The 16,065-nt window shown below is 43.4% G+C and overlaps 1 protein-coding gene across 9 annotated transcripts in view; it reads left to right on the top strand.

Annotated features, from left to right (window-relative positions):
• STOX2 (storkhead box 2) overlaps positions 1–16,065 on the top strand; it is a 129,814-nt gene that overhangs the window by 87,943 nt on the left and 25,806 nt on the right. Inside the window, exon 1 of one of the 9 annotated variants that reach the window (XM_040699646.2) lies at positions 6,950–9,190. The exons of 5 other annotated variants lie outside the window; for them this stretch is intronic. Coding sequence is in view for 1 of the 4 variants with exons in the window: in XM_046940778.1 (XP_046796734.1) it covers positions 9,248–9,272 (25 nt within the window). In the remaining 3 variants the exon portion in view is untranslated. 3 more of the 9 variants (XM_040699648.2, XM_046940778.1, XM_040699647.2) reach the window with 3 other exon arrangements.

Raw genomic sequence — 16,065 nt, 5'->3', positions numbered from 1 at the left:
CTCCCAACCTTTCAGACATGATAGTGAGCGCTTCTCTTCACTGTACTTTTTATCTTCTTTGTGAATCTTAAGCAAACCTTTTCTGATCTCTGTGTGTGTTCTGGAGCAGAATATGCCAGGACTGGGACATGCTGAAATCAAGATCACTGAAGCAACCATTGAGAGCTGTCTTGAAAGCAAAAATTTAACATTGTGATTTATTATCTTCTTATGAGGGCTAGATAGTTCTTCCTGTGTCTGCAAATTTCATGTGCTTATATTTTGAATGAGCTCAGGAAGTTCATGTGAAGAGGTAAGGTACTGGGATGAGAGTTTTAAGTGCGTTGTTCAAGTACATTTAACTCTGCGTTTTGGAGTCTGGGATTTGTCACATCGATACATTGAAATTGTTCTTTGTTAGTTTTTTTTCCTTCTCTTCAGGGGGGTGCAGGGGGAGTAGTCAGAGAATCAGGATAATGGCTTTAACAAATGGAAATAGTTTGCGTGAATGACTCTTAAAGCAGCTCCTCGTTCCAAGCATAATTAGAAACACATCTAAAATATGACTTTCACCCATACAGTTCTCTGGGCATCCTTTGGGTTTCTAAATAGGAGGGAGCACAGAATTAACTCTCAGGTTGAGAACTTGTCTTCTGAACAGGCTGCATAGCTTCATCTGTGCTATTCCTGAAAATGCATCATTTTCTTTTTCTTAACACGCTCAGAATTTGCCTGGGTTTTTTGGCAGCTCTCTACAAGATATGAGCTCCAGTTATTTAAAGTAGAAGTTCAGGATGAAGTTTCTAGCTAGATTTTTTTTCCTGTTAAAATTTTGCTGTGTCTTAGCTTAACTGCACTTTCTAAAAGTTGGTGCTGCTTTTTAACAGACATTTTATTTTTTTCAGCTAATAACTGGTTAATGAATAGCCCTGACTGTTACAAGAGTGATGCATCCAGTACAGCAGAGGCATGGGGATATTCCCTGTGGTATGTCTACCTCATTCTGTGGGACACTATCCATCACTGATTTCCATTGAAATACGCCGATGTCAGGTGCTCGTCGTTGTGAGAGGCAATAAGAATGTCATAGGACTTTCTTGTTTCGTGTTGGTAATGGATAATTGATAGTAAACGATGCTAGTGAGGATCTGGGCTGCAATGCAAGAGATGGTAGAAAGACTAAATGAGGGCTGGCTGTCCCTCCTGCAGGATCACTTGGTTTGACACTCCAGCTCTTACTCCCAGGAGCAAGCTGTCTACTGAGCCTCCTGCCTCATTCACTCAAATTGCTTAACCCACTGCTTTGCAGCACATCCTAGCCTTACCAGACAAACCCTGCTAGCTCCACATTCTTTGGTGGGTTCATGTTCTTTCAGCAGCAAGCCCAGGCTGCTAAGCTTTATGGTATCCTCCTGACTTGATAGGCGATTCATGAGGTGGGGAAGATGAAATCATGTTCCAGACTATTGCCATTCCGGTTGCTTTGCTTGGGGCTTCTCTTTATCAATTCAAAATCAAGATTTGAAATTAAAAATAAACATTTCCAAAGCAATCCTGCTGTCCCTCAGGGGTTTGTCTTAATGCTTGCTCCTTTGTAGTCTGTCTTCCAGGTATTCAGATGCCTCTCCAGCTAATGCCTTTCCCACAGCTGCCTTCTAGTATGGGCAGCTACTGAATCTGAAGGAACAAGATTTTGGGGCTGTTGAGTCCCGTCTCTTACTGCTGCGAATGAGTTAGAACCTTTTGCCCAAATAAATGGCTCTAGATCCATTTTGAAGCCAGGCTGGGATTTTGTCCCTACTGCTCCTGCTGGAAGGCTTTATCAGTATGGCACCATTGTCACAGTTAGCAGTCTTCATCTCATTTTCTGGCTGAATTCTGTGTTTGCTAAACAAGATGGTTTCTGGGTGGCACGTGTTGAGGGGCTTCCCCAGCTCTGTCTTTCTTGGATCCTTCCTGTCAGATCTGCCTTCATACATAGCTTACCATGAAGAGTGGTAAGCTTCTGCCGTGCAAAATAGGCCTGTTTTTTTTCTAAAGCTTGCACTTTAAATTAGAAGAAAAATGATTTCAGCAGTTGTTTACATTAGATGCTGCTGCCTAAGTCTTTGGAAAAGAATCTGTAGTTTAAAAACTGTTTCCTTTTGCTTTCTTTTCAGTTTGTTTTCCCTACAAATATGACATATGAGGTCTCTGTCTCAGACATAAAATATTCCTGCTTTCTTTTTGAAACATTTATTCCAACCTTTTTTATTGCATGCGTAAAGTACTTAATGTCCTCAATCTGCATGAAAATGTTTTGTGTATAACTCTAAAAGTTCCCTTAGGACTGTAGATTTTTTAGTGGAATAGTTTAAACATTTTCCACACAAATGGGCACTTGGGGCAAATGACATTATAAGATTTATATGTATATTTGTTAGATATTTTCCCTTTTTTTTTCTCTTAAAGACCTGCATCTCCAGCCAGCAAGTTTCCTGTTAGAGGCAAAGAAGTATTCAGTTTGTAGAGCTAGGAAGTTGGATGTTAATAAGGAAGAGAAACAACAGGCAGCCTTCCCTGCTTCAGTCACCATGGTGCAGGTGTTCAGGCTGATGTAATGGTGTTGCTGCTTTTCTACTCTGAGCCGTGCATGCATATTTATAAACACATGCAAGCCAGTCGAGTATTGCATGTGCAAGATAAACTAACAGAGCAAGGAGTGAGATACAGAAGAAGGTAGTGAAAATGCTTCAACTTCAGGTTTCGCTCAGTCTGAATGAGAGTTCTCATTTTGCAAGTAATATGTAAAGATTCTCAGGTTTCTCATGAGGAAATATATGATACTGGATATTCTTGTTAGCACATATGTTGAAGGTCATGTTGTAAAACTCGAGTCTTACATATGGATGACTAGTAGACAGAAGCTCTATTTTGTGGAGGTTTTCGAGATTGAAAGGAAATTGTTTTCTGATTTGAAACAGAGCTCCAAAGTAGTCAAATTTCATGTGGAAGAATATCCCCAAAACAGTAGTTTGAGATCAGATGAAATGCTTAATTCCATCAGGATCAGGCTGTTTTGTTTCATATTTGACTGCTTAAATGTTTCAAATATTGCTCTGCCTAGCGCAGCCTTTCAGAACAAACTAATTTGAAGGGAGAGAAAGATTCTTCTCTCCCTTCAAATTCACTTAGGAATACAGTAACAAGAAGTTCTGACATTTCTCAAACTATTTCTCCCTCTCTCAAATTAGTATTTCATAAAATCAGTCTGCCTTTCTGATACATTTTCATTTCAGTGGGTGTTGTTCATGTGAAGCCATTCTTTCTGACTATGTGTTATCTTCTGCATTTTGGGGAAATTCTCAGCAGTAGTGGAGAAATGCAATATTCTGCCTTCTTTCTCCTTGTGAATGATTGGTTTCTGATGTCTAATATACCATATTCCTTAGGAAACTCACTTCTTGCTGGTGATGTTATTTTAACAGATCCTTGGTACTACTGGTGAAGTTGGGTACATGCTGTCTCTGACAAAACAGCACTATTTTTAAGCATGTTCTTGGAATGTGTGCTTGCTACTTTTATCCTTGTTTATTCCATCTATGTGTCTTTCCTTGGTTCAACTCCTGGTGGTCTCCTGGATATGACAAACGATGCTTGCCCACTCCAGAGAGCTCTTGCAGAGGTTTCTGTCTTGATAAAACCAGTACTGATGGTCCTAAACCCAGATGGAATTTAGTGAGCATTTTTAAACTCCTTTGAAAATTCCACCTGTCACATGGACTTGCTGTCAGGGGGTGACCGTGTCAGTCATTTTTTGTTATGGGTGGCCATTTGACAGTGCAGTGTCATAGTAACTGAGCAGTTCTTACACCTGGTGGCCACAGGGCCGTAGGCCGTGGTTCCCCATAGCTGCATTGGCCACGTGCCACTGCCTCTTACTCTCCCTTAAGACAGGGCCTCGCTTGTCTTAACAGTGGATTTAAAACTGATTTGGGGCATGCAGCTGGTGAGGAGAGTTTAGTTCTGTTTATACTGGTTCTGCTGCCAGATGGACCTGTTAAAAGCACCTAGTTTGCTAGCAGGATTTTAAGCACAGACAAGAATATATCATTTCTAATGTATGCCCCTCATGTGTGTGTTTCAAGGGCAATAAAGAGATGTATGTTTATCTATTGGCTGTTTAACCCTATCTGTCTGTTGTAAATGGAAGATTTCTGGCATGGGAGGTACCATTTTGCTTAAACTGTTCAGCAGAGTTTTCCAGATGCTTAGATTTATTTAAAAAAAAAAAAAAAAGTCTAGAAGGGCCAAGTTTATGGCTACAATACATTGCATGGTAGGGGATGTAAGTATGATTTCATTTTGTACATGTGGGGTAGCGCTAACTCCTGCATAGTCAGCTCTGGTAATATAAGCAATGTCGTTCTGCACCACTATGTTGGACGCAGCAAAAAACATTTGAATGGCTGGGGAGTTACTCCAGAGGGGTAGCATAAGGCTGGCCCAAGGCACATTTCCATCATGTCATGGCATTGGAACACTACAAAGGTGTTTTACATCATCTTTACCTCCCCTTGCTTTTGGATCAAATCTGTTTCCTGGTGTACTTGGGGGAGTCTTGATGATTAGTCTGTTGGCATTCGATGCACTGGACCTGTCTTGGATCTTTTCTTGAAGGCTGGCAGAGTTGAGGTTTGCTGTTTATGCATATTCTCCTGGAGCTACTGCTGGTCAGTGCCAGGCCTCGCATTTGTTTCTTGCTATAACTAATTTGCTTGGTCATCATTCAGATATTTCAGAAATATGTAAACACATATTTAATTATTTTCTTTTAATACAAACAAGAGGTGCCGATAGAATTTATTAAGTTCTGTTGTAGGTTTATTATCCTTAAGCTAACAGTTGTGGTGTTTCTTTTATGGATTGTGCAATTTGGTTGAGCAGTTGCTAGTTTTGCTGGAAGCTATCACTACTCATCTTGTCCTCTCTTGTTTGCCAGGTTCCTCCTCCTCTACTTGAGGACAAAGGGAATCGTAAATGTTTATTAACTAAAGGTTTATGGTTGGTCCCAAGGCCAAAATCCAAAACTGATAAAATCAAGAAGAGCCCTTTTTTTTTTTTCTTTTTCTTTTTTTCCCCCAAGTGAGTTTCTTAAATGGGAGCAATTGGTAAGTATGTAAAGCTGAAGATCACACGGAGGAAATGATCTCATGCTTGCATGGCCTCATAGATTCTATCTGAAACATGTTGGCTCTCTCTTAAGTAGGCTATGAACTCCTTGGGGCAGGACATGCCTTCTTCCAGATCTTGTAAAATGCTAGACTGCTGATGTTTCCCTGTAAGGAACCATTTCTTCATACCTGAATTGCAGAGAAAGTGATGCGTTCCAGTTGTGTTGATGGAGAAGATTGCCAACATTTAAAGGTCTCAAATATTAATGACAAATAGGAGCCAAAGCAATTCTGTGGGAAGTCAGTGTAGGCAAGAAAATTATGTGGACATTTTCAGTGTGTAGTTGCGGGGCAGGGGAGATCCTACCTAGCACTTCTGGTGGCACGCAGCAGTTCTTAGTCCAGCTTGAAAGGTGGTAGTTGCTTTTCAGTGTTGGTAATGACCCTGCCATGTTACTTTCTTGATTTTTTTTTTCCTTTGCTCAAGCAGAAAAATTCCACTTCTTTCAAGTTAGCCAACTCCTGTAATGGGATGCATGTCAGCTACTGGAACAAAAGCATTTATGCAGCTTGCATAAGTGACTCAAATGATGAGTGAGCTCATAAAGGGAAGAACATTGAATTTCAGGCTGAATCAGTGGTTAATTGGCTGCTTGTCCCTTCTCAGCTCCCCTCCTTTTGTCTGAGCGCTGGAGGAGGATGAAGTCATTGTGCTGATTCTTGACCACAGGACACTGTCGACCTTCGGTATTGCACTAGGGCTTGCATCAGCCATGTCTTAAACACCAACTTACTCGGACATAAACCTTGCTTTAGCTTTCTTGTAAATATCCACCAGCCTTGTGTGGTTGATAGTTGATTCTAGTGGACCATAAGACTGACCAGCCTTAAAAAGCCAAGATGACTGTTTACACTTGAAAGAAAGCCTTTGACCCACATTGAGAGCAAAGCTCACATTCATCTCCCAGATCCACAGCAAGGCACCTTTGCTAGCCTGTGATTTGGCTCTGGACACAAAATCTCCTGCTTGCCTAAAAGCCTATATAGTCAACATTTTATAAGCAGAAGTAAAAGTAGCTGACAATGTTGTTGCAACTTTCTGATTTGCTCTACAGCTTTGGGTTTTGTTTGCTGGTTTCTGTTTTTACAAAGCATGTTTGAGACATAGAAAATCCGTTCAAGATAGGGGTGGCTGGTCATTTTACCCTTCTTGTGCAAAGAAGGGATTGTTTCATTGCCACAGCTTCTCAGGTTCGCTTCTGGAAACACCTGGCTGGCATCACCTGCCCTGTCTCCACAGTGTGACCCATCATGTGGTGTGCAAAGGGATTTTCGTGGTGTGTTGCCTCTTGGAGCACCAATAACCTGGTATGCCTATGTGTCAGGAGGGAATGATGACACGGCGATGGAGAATTGGATAGAGATCTGCTTTATCACCTTGTTATTGTTGTTGTTTTAAAAGCCAAAAATGAAAAACCCTAGCAGTAAAACCTTACAATCCCAGCCCCAAACCTTCATTGTATTTTATGTTTTGAGATCCACCTGTCTCAGGTCTGGTGTGCCTGCAAGCCTGGGGCTATGGGTGTTAGGCAAAACGCCGGCCCTAGTTGTGGCTGAAAGATGCAGGGAACCTGCTTGGTGCAAAGGTAGGGTTAGTTTCTTCAAGAGAGGTGGATATTGTTTCTTGCTGTGTAAGCTTTGCTTGCGATCTGAAGGCAGGGCTCAGTGTGGGAACCTCACGGACCGGGCCCGGCGGACCGCGGCCACGCGTTGCCATGGCGACGGGCTGCCGAGCCCCACGCGGGGCTTGCCGGGCCGGCGGCGGAGCGAGACGGCTGGGGGAGCCGCTACGCGGGTGCCAGGCCGGGCGGAGGTCCCCCCCTCGTCGGGGCCTGTGTGCTCGCTTTCGTGCTGCGGCAGCGCGGATGGCGCCTGGCCTCTAACCGGCGTTGGCACGAGGCTGTGGTGGCAGGCCGCTGCGGAACGGCCCTCTGTTTCTCACTGCAGGTTGAAAGGGAGCAGCGGGGCCCAGTCTAGCTCTGGCACAGTCCCACTGTTTGTATGCAGCCCCGGAGAGCGGGAGTGCTGAGTGGCAAAGCGAGTACATCTGGCACCTGGAAGCCGGGCCTCCTCACTGCTAGGCTGGAGGGCAAAGAAGCAAATGTGTTCTTAAATACATTACAGAATTTCAGAGCATATTTAAAACACTGCAAAGCATATCACCAGTCTGCCTGTGTTATTTATTATTAGTGGGGATTTTTTTTGTTTTTAGTTTTATTTTTTTTTTACTCTTGTCCCACTGCAAAATAGAGATCTAAGCTTTCCAGACTCTACGATAGGGCTGCAGGTGAAAACTTGATCCACAGCTGCCCACCATTTTCTACCATTCCTAGAGTGTAAGCTGGCATTGCTGCTGGCACTCCGTGCTGGACATCTCCCCGGGCAGGATAAGCTGAATGGGGCCTTACTCACAATTCTCCTGAAGCTTCAAGTTGCTCTCATGCTGTAAAACCATTTCGTGGTTGCATCACAGCTCCAGTTGTAAATTACAAAACGGGCTGCTTTAGGTTTGCTAGATTTTAATCTGGGACAGTCTCAGATGGATAAATTAAGCACGGGTAGCACACATGATATGTTGGACCTCCTGCACATGTGAGATGAATGTGTGTGCAGATAGTTTGCAGACATTAGGCTGCCTGAGTTGCCAAGTGTCTGGAAAAATGGGCAATTACTACAAAAATATGTGAAAAGTGGTTTAATGTACGAGCGTGCATGGAGTGTAGGATCTCTGTGAATAATCATAGAATCATTTGAGTTGGAAGGGACCCCTAAAGACCATCTGGTCTGATTCTCCTGCAGTGAATAGGGACACTTACAGTTCCATCAGGAGCTCAGAGCCCCTCCAGCCTGACCGTGGCTGTCTGCAGGGACGGGGCATCCATCGCATCTCTGAGTAACCTGTGTCAGAGCCTCACCATCACTGCAAGGTCTCCCCATAGCCTTTCCTTCTCCAGGCGGCACAGCCCCAGCTCTCTCAGCCTGTCCTCACAAGGAGGTGTTCCATCCCTTGGATCATTTTTGTGGCCCTTCTCTGGATGCACTCCAACAGGTCTACGTCTCTTCTGCTGAGGACTCCTGATCTGGACGCAGTGCTCCAGGTGAGGTCTCACAGCACGAAGTAGAGGGGCAGGATCACTTCCCTGACCTGCTGGCCACAAAACTTTTGAAGTTGGTATTTACAGGAGAGTAAGCCATCTTTGTTGGAAAAAATGAATCACTGAGAGTGTAAGGAAGTTGTTGGTACAGGTATTTTATTTTAACAGTGATTCTTGCAAGAATGATTCCTATGACTCTAAGCATATTCTCTGGGGAAGCTTCTTCTAAGTAATCACTGCTTGCATTTTAAACAAGTACTTAAAGCACTGCAACTTAAAATGTGTACTGTTTTCAGTCTTCTTTCAGAAGATAGATCACACTTTGGAATATCTTCCCAGATCCTCGCCTTAGCAATAAGATGTACTGATACAAGATATGTCCAGACTTCTTGTTCCTTTTCTGTTGGTTTTTTTTTCTTTTTCGCGTGTTTTTTTTTTTTAGCACCCGCTTTGAACACCTGTGAAGAAAGTAGCTAACAGAAAGTGGGAGGAGAGGGGTCTGTCTGCACTTGCAAACCAAACAACTGATGAGTCAAAAGATACAGAAGTTGTTTCAGGATTCATCTGCTGTGTAATAACTTAAGAGACAGCCTCCAGTTCACTCAGTTCCTTGGGAGCTGTCAATGAAAGCAGTATCTTATTTTACAGTACCAGCTAAGAGAGGGAACTTGTCAGACAAAGACAATTTACAGCCCATTTATTTTCAGCCTTCTCCTAATTCCCTTTATTTGAAGTAAAACCCATCTTCCTGACAGACCAGCCTCTTATTTCCCCTAATCCTGCAGCAAAGTGATAATCTGTTATTTGTGACCTCATAGGCTGTTGCTACGGAGAATGCCGTGATATCACAGGGCCTGTGCTGTGACTTCACTGCTTCACTTGGAAGGAGCCGTCCAGCTCTTCGTGCGTGTGTATTTTTGGTGTTCTGTTAGCACTTCTGGCAAACTGTCTGGCAAACGCATGTGCATCATACCTGTCTGCATAGGTGATGAATGATAGAGGCTGTGTGTCAGGGGCAAATTTGTGGTCATTATTTTTGGCAAAGTTGTTCCTACCCTTGAAAGGTCTTACAGTAGGAAGATGTCACTGGGAAGTTAGACAAAGCTTTCTCATCCTGGATCTCTAAAGACACCAGGAGGAAATGACACCGAATAGTGGAATTATTTTGACTAAAACCAAGAATTCCTTGTTGCTATCCCTCGTCTTCATCTGAAGAATATAACTTTGTGAAACCAAAGCATTTCTTGGAAACACCAGTGACACTAAAACTTCCACTGAGGGAAGTTTCTCAGGTACAAGATGAAATACTTATTAGTAAAACATTTGTGCCACTAAGTAGACTCTCAGGGTCTTAACTATTAAATTAAAATATGAAGGAGATGCATAACTTCAGACATTAGGCCTGAGACTTTCAGATATTACTAAGTAACTTGCATGCATGGATTCTGTTCACATTCAAGTCTGAGCTTTATTGCCAGATTGCAGGAACAAGTGCCTAAAATTAGGCTCCTCCTTGACTGCCTTTATTTTCAGAAGTACCAAGAGTACAGCAGCACTCAATGGAGATAAAGGGAAGTGCAAACCTACGTTGGTTTTGAAACACAAGCTGTGACTATTAGAAACAACATATGGCAATAGGAACCAAACTTGGCTCTTCTAATGTCTCTGCCTTTGGCCATAGCAGGAAGTTTTTAGAGAAATAGAATTTGTAACTTTAAATCTCTGTGGTTTTCTGTCTTCGAGAGTGAAGTTACCAGAACCCAGGGAAAAAATATTAAAAGAAAAGAGTAATTCCTTTAAGTGTCTACTTTTTGGATGCATTGGGAGGGGTATTATTGAACAACATGAAGACACATTTCCATCTCTATTAAAATCTGTATTCTGTTTTGACTGTTAATTACCAATTGATTTCATTTTTTTGTTTTCACTTTTTTTTTTTTTGGTAATGTGTGATATGAAAGTTCCCGCAGAGGAGTTTAGCATGATTATATGCATACAACTGCAATCATTGGGGTAATATTTGGAAGGTGTTTAAGCTAAATCAGGTTTAAAAATCACTCTTATTCCAGAGTAAGTGTGGATTTCCATAGGTATAATTACGTGGTGGTAATTCTGGTGGTGAATTATTCTTTCACACAAAAGCTTTGTGGTCCATTTCCATCTTATCCTATACCCGGAGATTCCCTAAATTGGGGTCAGGGAGTGTACCAAACCAGATGCTGTATATTAAAGCTGCAGTGCAACATCTCAATTAAATGTAGTAGCGCAATTAAAATACAATACCACAAGTTAAGCAAAATCCTCCTGCAGAGGCTTGGCAGACCACACATGGCACACATGACACACTCTGGGAAGCCATGCATTTTCAAGGCCTGGTGGATTACACCTTCTTTCTAGAAACTACTTGTGCATGTGTGTTTTGAAGAGGTTCTCATAAAGCAGCAGTAAACTTCTGAAGACAGTATTGGTGATGACATGTTTAACTGCTTTCATATGTTTTGGTTCAGACTGCCCAAACTGCTTGCTCCCTCAGTGGAGTGGTACTGCAGATGTACCTTATTAGCATGTACACTAATGTACTCTCTGTTTTCTCCATTGTCCCCTTAAACTCCCATCCTTCCACTGGCCTCTCTCCTGCATTATAAAAGCTTAGAAGCAACCCATTGAAGAACGAGCTGAATGCTTCTTTTTAGGAAATTTACAAGCCCCAAAGAGTGACAGAGCCCATCTTCAGGCACTGGAGGTTGCACAAGCTTTGGAGGATGCTGCTGCGCTGGCAACTGGGTTTCAGCTCTGGGCTGACAGCGAGATGTGTTTGTTCTCTCAGGCTTTTAATTGGGGCTGGGAATGGAGGCTTTCATTGAGTCCTTTGTAGCACAGGGTGAAGGTCAGCCTGGAAAACAAAACAAAGGCAAGTGCCTGGTGGATGCAGAGCACATGCAGATTGGCTTGCAGAAAACAACTGTCCCTTTGTTCACTTCTCTCTTCACCAAAACACACAGCCGTTCCCACTTTGCTTATTCCAACAATCCTGTAGACCCTTGGATTTTCCCAGCCTTCGTACAGCTGGAAAGTTTATTTCTCACCATTTGGTTGTTATTCCTGCTTCCGTTCAGCCCCGCTAAGCATTTGGATTCTTTTAGCAAGTCTTCTTTCATCATTAGCATCACATCTGCTGCATCGCCTGCTTTAGGAGTCAAACAGTATTCATCTCTTTCCTTGCATTTCCTTTTAACCTTTCTTGTGTTTTTCTTTACGTCTGTTGTTTCTTGTTTTGCCCTGCAATCTGCCACCGGTCATATTTCAACGTTCACAGCTTAGGCTTTTCTTTAAGCAGGCTGTACGTTAGCTCTAAGGCTAACATTTCTAGGTACCAAACAGAAGAAACAGCACAGGTTTCAAAACCTATTTTTTAGGCTGTGTTCAGCCCTGGTAATTGAGGGCTGGTTAGTGTGCCACGCTCTCTTACCATGCCATGAAATGTACATATCCAGAGCCTGGATTTACACATTCCCTGTGTTTTAATCTAAGAATTTCATGTGGACGTTTACCGAACTTGTTGAGGAAATTATTCATCTTTCTTTTGGTAGTCTTTTGGTTTAGTTCAGTGTCATTTGAGACCATCAGCAGCTCCTGAGGTCACCTCAAGAGCCCAGTCTCGATATCCTACTTTAGCCTTCTCTCTACTGGATAAGAGGGCAAACACACAACTATTTTTATGTGCTTTCGTCTTTCAGAAAACTGGGTCATAGCAACACTTGAGGAGCACAAGGATGCCCTGTTCCTGGAGACTTTCAAGGCCAGGCTGGACCAGGCTCTGAGCAACTTGATCTAGCTGAGGATGTCCCTGTTCATGGCAGGGAAGGTGGACTAGATGGCCTTTAGAGATCCCTTCCAACTCTAAGGATTCTATGATTGTTGAGCCCTGTTTAGAGTACAGGGGAGAAAAAAGAGGAACATCCAGTTCTCATCCCAGGAAAGGGTTAACTGCACTATGTGCAGTGAGTGCTTAGTTTGTAATAGTTGCATTAGAAATCTGAAGGGTGGGCTGTCTGGTCACACTTGCTCAGGTTCGTTAAGATGGCTAACGAGGGCCTCAGAAGGGCCTGACAACAGCTGAGTGAAACAGCTGAGCCATTTGGCAAAGCAGTGACGTCAGCAATATTGTGGAAGGCAATGCAGTGACGTGGGAGGATGTCATGCTGTCATACCTTTGGTTCTGCCACTTGAGGAGCGTGGTCTGCATGTTGCTGGCATCACATTGGTGGAACTGGTGGATGAGTGATGGTAATTCGAAGTGTAGACATACAAGTGTGTGAATTAGGAGATACAGAAGAAGTTGCACAAGAGATAGTTGTCTGAGAAGTTGATAATTCTGTCCATGTTTGAAATAACCTGTTCAATTTATGTCTCATGGACGGGGAAATTTTCAGATTCTTGAAATGTTGCTTAAAAACAGCAACAACAGCAACCAAATAGCATGCAGGAAGGTGTTACTCTTGTAATAGCACTGAAACTACTGAAGGTTTTGGTTTCCTGTAATACAGTGAGCACTCGATAAAATTAAGCAAAATCCATGTGAAATGGACAGGAGGAAATGCATTCAATCTCGTGAGCTGGGGGACCTCTGGTTCCAGATGTGTCATTTATTTGGGGGAGGTAGGTTTTGGTTTCTGCATTTGCTGATAGTTACACTAGTTGGAAATGACCCAGTGAACTCTAAACTGCTAAGTCTTTGGAGCGTCTAACCTTTTCTTTTTAAAACCACTTTGACACTATTATAATTGATTCCATCCCTGGCCTTTTCATCAGTTCTCTCCTAGCCAGGAAAAACTGGGCTGTTAAAGGCTGCTGCAGTACCATGGGACTTAGTTCAGTATTACAGACTCTAACCTGAAGTTATCTGCCAGTCATCATTATTTGTTTGCAAAGCTGTAACCACCTCAGTGTCATCTTTGGGATGAAAATCCTGCCACAGTTACACCAATCGATACAAATAAGAGGAGGTGCACCGTGCAGTCGGCTTGTGTTGCTAATCATCCTTTCACCTTCCAAGAATTTCAGCTGCTGACTTGCTGTGTGTGTGCTGCAGCATTCCCAGCCACACTGACACTGTGCTGGCTACGCTGAAGTGGATAGGGAGGAGCGAGGGGCTAAGGCAGCTGACTGTTGTGCTCCAACAGCCATGTTCTGCGCTTGCAGGGGTGTTGGCAAAGGGATTTTCTATGAGATTCCTGCCCTGAAAGAAATCATCGAGGTTTATCACTGTTGGTTTTCTCTTCTTTTGTTTCTCATGTGCTCGTGCTGGCTTGCATAACGTCAGGTCCTTTTCAGTGCTTCTGTCTTTCCTTGCATTTAAACTATGCACTGCCAGAAAATAGGCAGGCTTTATCTATCTATCTGTCTATCCACCCGTCTATCTATCCATCTATTTCTTTATTTTTAGGTTAGTATCACTGCAGCTTTAGTATTAATTCAAAGAATTTAATAGTAACAGCTCCCTATGCAAGAAAATAAATTGTTATATTGCTGTTTTTCAGTCTCCTCCCATCCCACAGTCCTGGCTGTAAAATCTAACTTAGAGAATTCTTCCTGTGATTTAAAATGTTACTTGCTTTCCTGTGAGAGTGATTTTCTAAAAACACAATTGTTTCAGCCGCCGGTTGTCTTGGGTGGAGTTCTGTGGGTTGTTCTGTTTCTCCTGTAAAGGCTGACGGGCTCATTCAGACACTGTTTACTGGGTAGGAACAAGTGTTACTTAGCAAGTCACTTAGCAAGTGTTGCACCGGGTCCTGGTTTTAACCTGGCTAGGCAAGGTGTGTAGTGTCTCTTATTTTTCATTTTAGTTTCTGTGGCTCTTTAGCAAATTAGAAGACCTGCTTCTTAAGGCCAGGAAGATGAGGTCTGAAGGAGTGAAGGTATGCTCTCTGCACATACATTGGACTGTAAGTAGCATGGGGAGGGGAAAGGAGTAGGCTCATGGACAACATTAGCACAAAACCAGATGGGCATTATTTGCTGGGATAATGCTGAATTTAATATCCTGATTGGGTTCCCTCTTGTGCTTTACAAAGTGTTTTCTGAAACAACCAACAGAATTGTGCAGGTAAACCAAGGGGAGCTTCTTGGCATACCACCAACATGTCACTCTTAGAGGGGCATTGATACTCCCAAATCTTCAGTACGAAGAGACTTCGTAAAGAAACACAAGCATGCATATGTGTCTTTCTGATGTCCTTTGGTCCTGTTTCTTCTGGAGGCACACCATTAGTGGGCCATTTTCCCCGGGCTGCTCAGTGAGGCCACTTCTGGTGGAAGGGGTGGTCATGGCAGATGGGCTGTGATGGGTAGCCATGGCCTCCTCATCTGCAGGCTCCAGCTGATGGGCAATGGTTGGCCTTCCACCTTCGGCATCCCCTGAAGCTGCTCCTGTTTTTTCATGCAGTGAGTGTGTGCTGCAGTTCGCTTTTAAGCCCACAGAAATGTTTCGTGTTGGAATGAGTTTTGTTGCAGTGCAGTGGGTGTGGGCTGAGCAGACAAGCAAGCTGAGTTTCCACGGGATGATCCTGGGGGATCCAAACGTCGGGAGCGCCAAGTTGGATTCACTGGAAGCTTTGTGGCTGATCCTGCAGCCCTGGGGAAGGCAAAGCTCCTGTGAAGTTGAAGGAAGATTTCCTGCAATGAACGTAGGAACTGATGACTGTGTATATAACAAACTCTCAGCTTTTAATGTCGAGTTCCTGGCTGCTGTGTGAGTGCAGGTGTAGCAGAGCGCCCCGCATGCCTTACACTTGTAAATCAGCTTGGTTATACTATGGCTTTGCTGCATAACAGTTGGCACAGAGCTGTGAACAAGAGTGATCTATTAGTGGAGCAGCCCAGCTCTGTGCTGTCCTCTTGAAACACGTAGAGCTATTTCAGGCTGGGCCAGACTCCTTCACTGCCGGGGTCATCGTGAGGCCGGGCTGGCAGCAGAGTGCTCACTTCAGGGGGAAGCCAGTTGCCCACCTGTTCTGACCCAGCACAGGTGGGTCCTCAAGCGCTGTGCTTCAGGAACGTAAGGGTTATGTGCCTGCTATATTTCAGAGTGCTTGGAATATGGGAGCCTTTAAAGAAGAGTCCCATGGCAGCACTCCTTGTTTTGTTTGCTCCTGTTTCCGCCTGCCTGGTCTTCTCATTTTGACAGATCACCACTAGAAGTAGCTCTTTTGCAGTAAAGACAATTTTCGATGTTTCTTTCTATTAAAATTCCCAAGTAACTCAAAATGTTCCTCCCAAGCTGCATCTGTCCCTCATCACATGCTGTTCCTTCCTCTTCCTCTGTGTTTTTCCGATGCTCCAGCTTAGCATATCCTCAGCAAGCAATGGAAAACCTAGCACTGGGAGTGAGATGGTGACACAGTGACCTCGTTCTGAGCATTACTTTCTTTGTCAGGAGCAGCAGAAGCTGAGGCAGCTCCGCTGGCTCTCAGCACTTGGAGCAGTTTGACGTTTTCTGCCTGGCAGGGTTTCAGGGCTCACTTTGTTGTGAGCCCAAACGGTGAATGGAATGATGAAAAACGAGCTTGCAAGAACTTGTCCACTGCTTTTAATTTTTTGATAAACAGTTGCAGCAGCACAACTTTGATCCAATGTAGAGTAATGCTGTCTGTTGCGTGCAGGGCTGCAGCATTCCTCGGGACTGACAAAGGAGAGTAAGTCTTTTCTTTGAATAAATAGAATAAAAATCAGTGTCGTGTTCAAATAGCGAATAATTCAGGAAAATACAGCTCTGTGTA

Source organism: Gallus gallus, chromosome 4, assembly GCF_016699485.2.
Source record: "Gallus gallus isolate bGalGal1 chromosome 4, bGalGal1.mat.broiler.GRCg7b, whole genome shotgun sequence".
NCBI classification, from domain to species: Eukaryota; Metazoa; Chordata; class Aves; order Galliformes; family Phasianidae; genus Gallus; species Gallus gallus.
The sequence above is the reverse complement of the archived record's forward strand: the minus strand, read 5'-3'. Positions and strand labels throughout refer to the sequence as shown.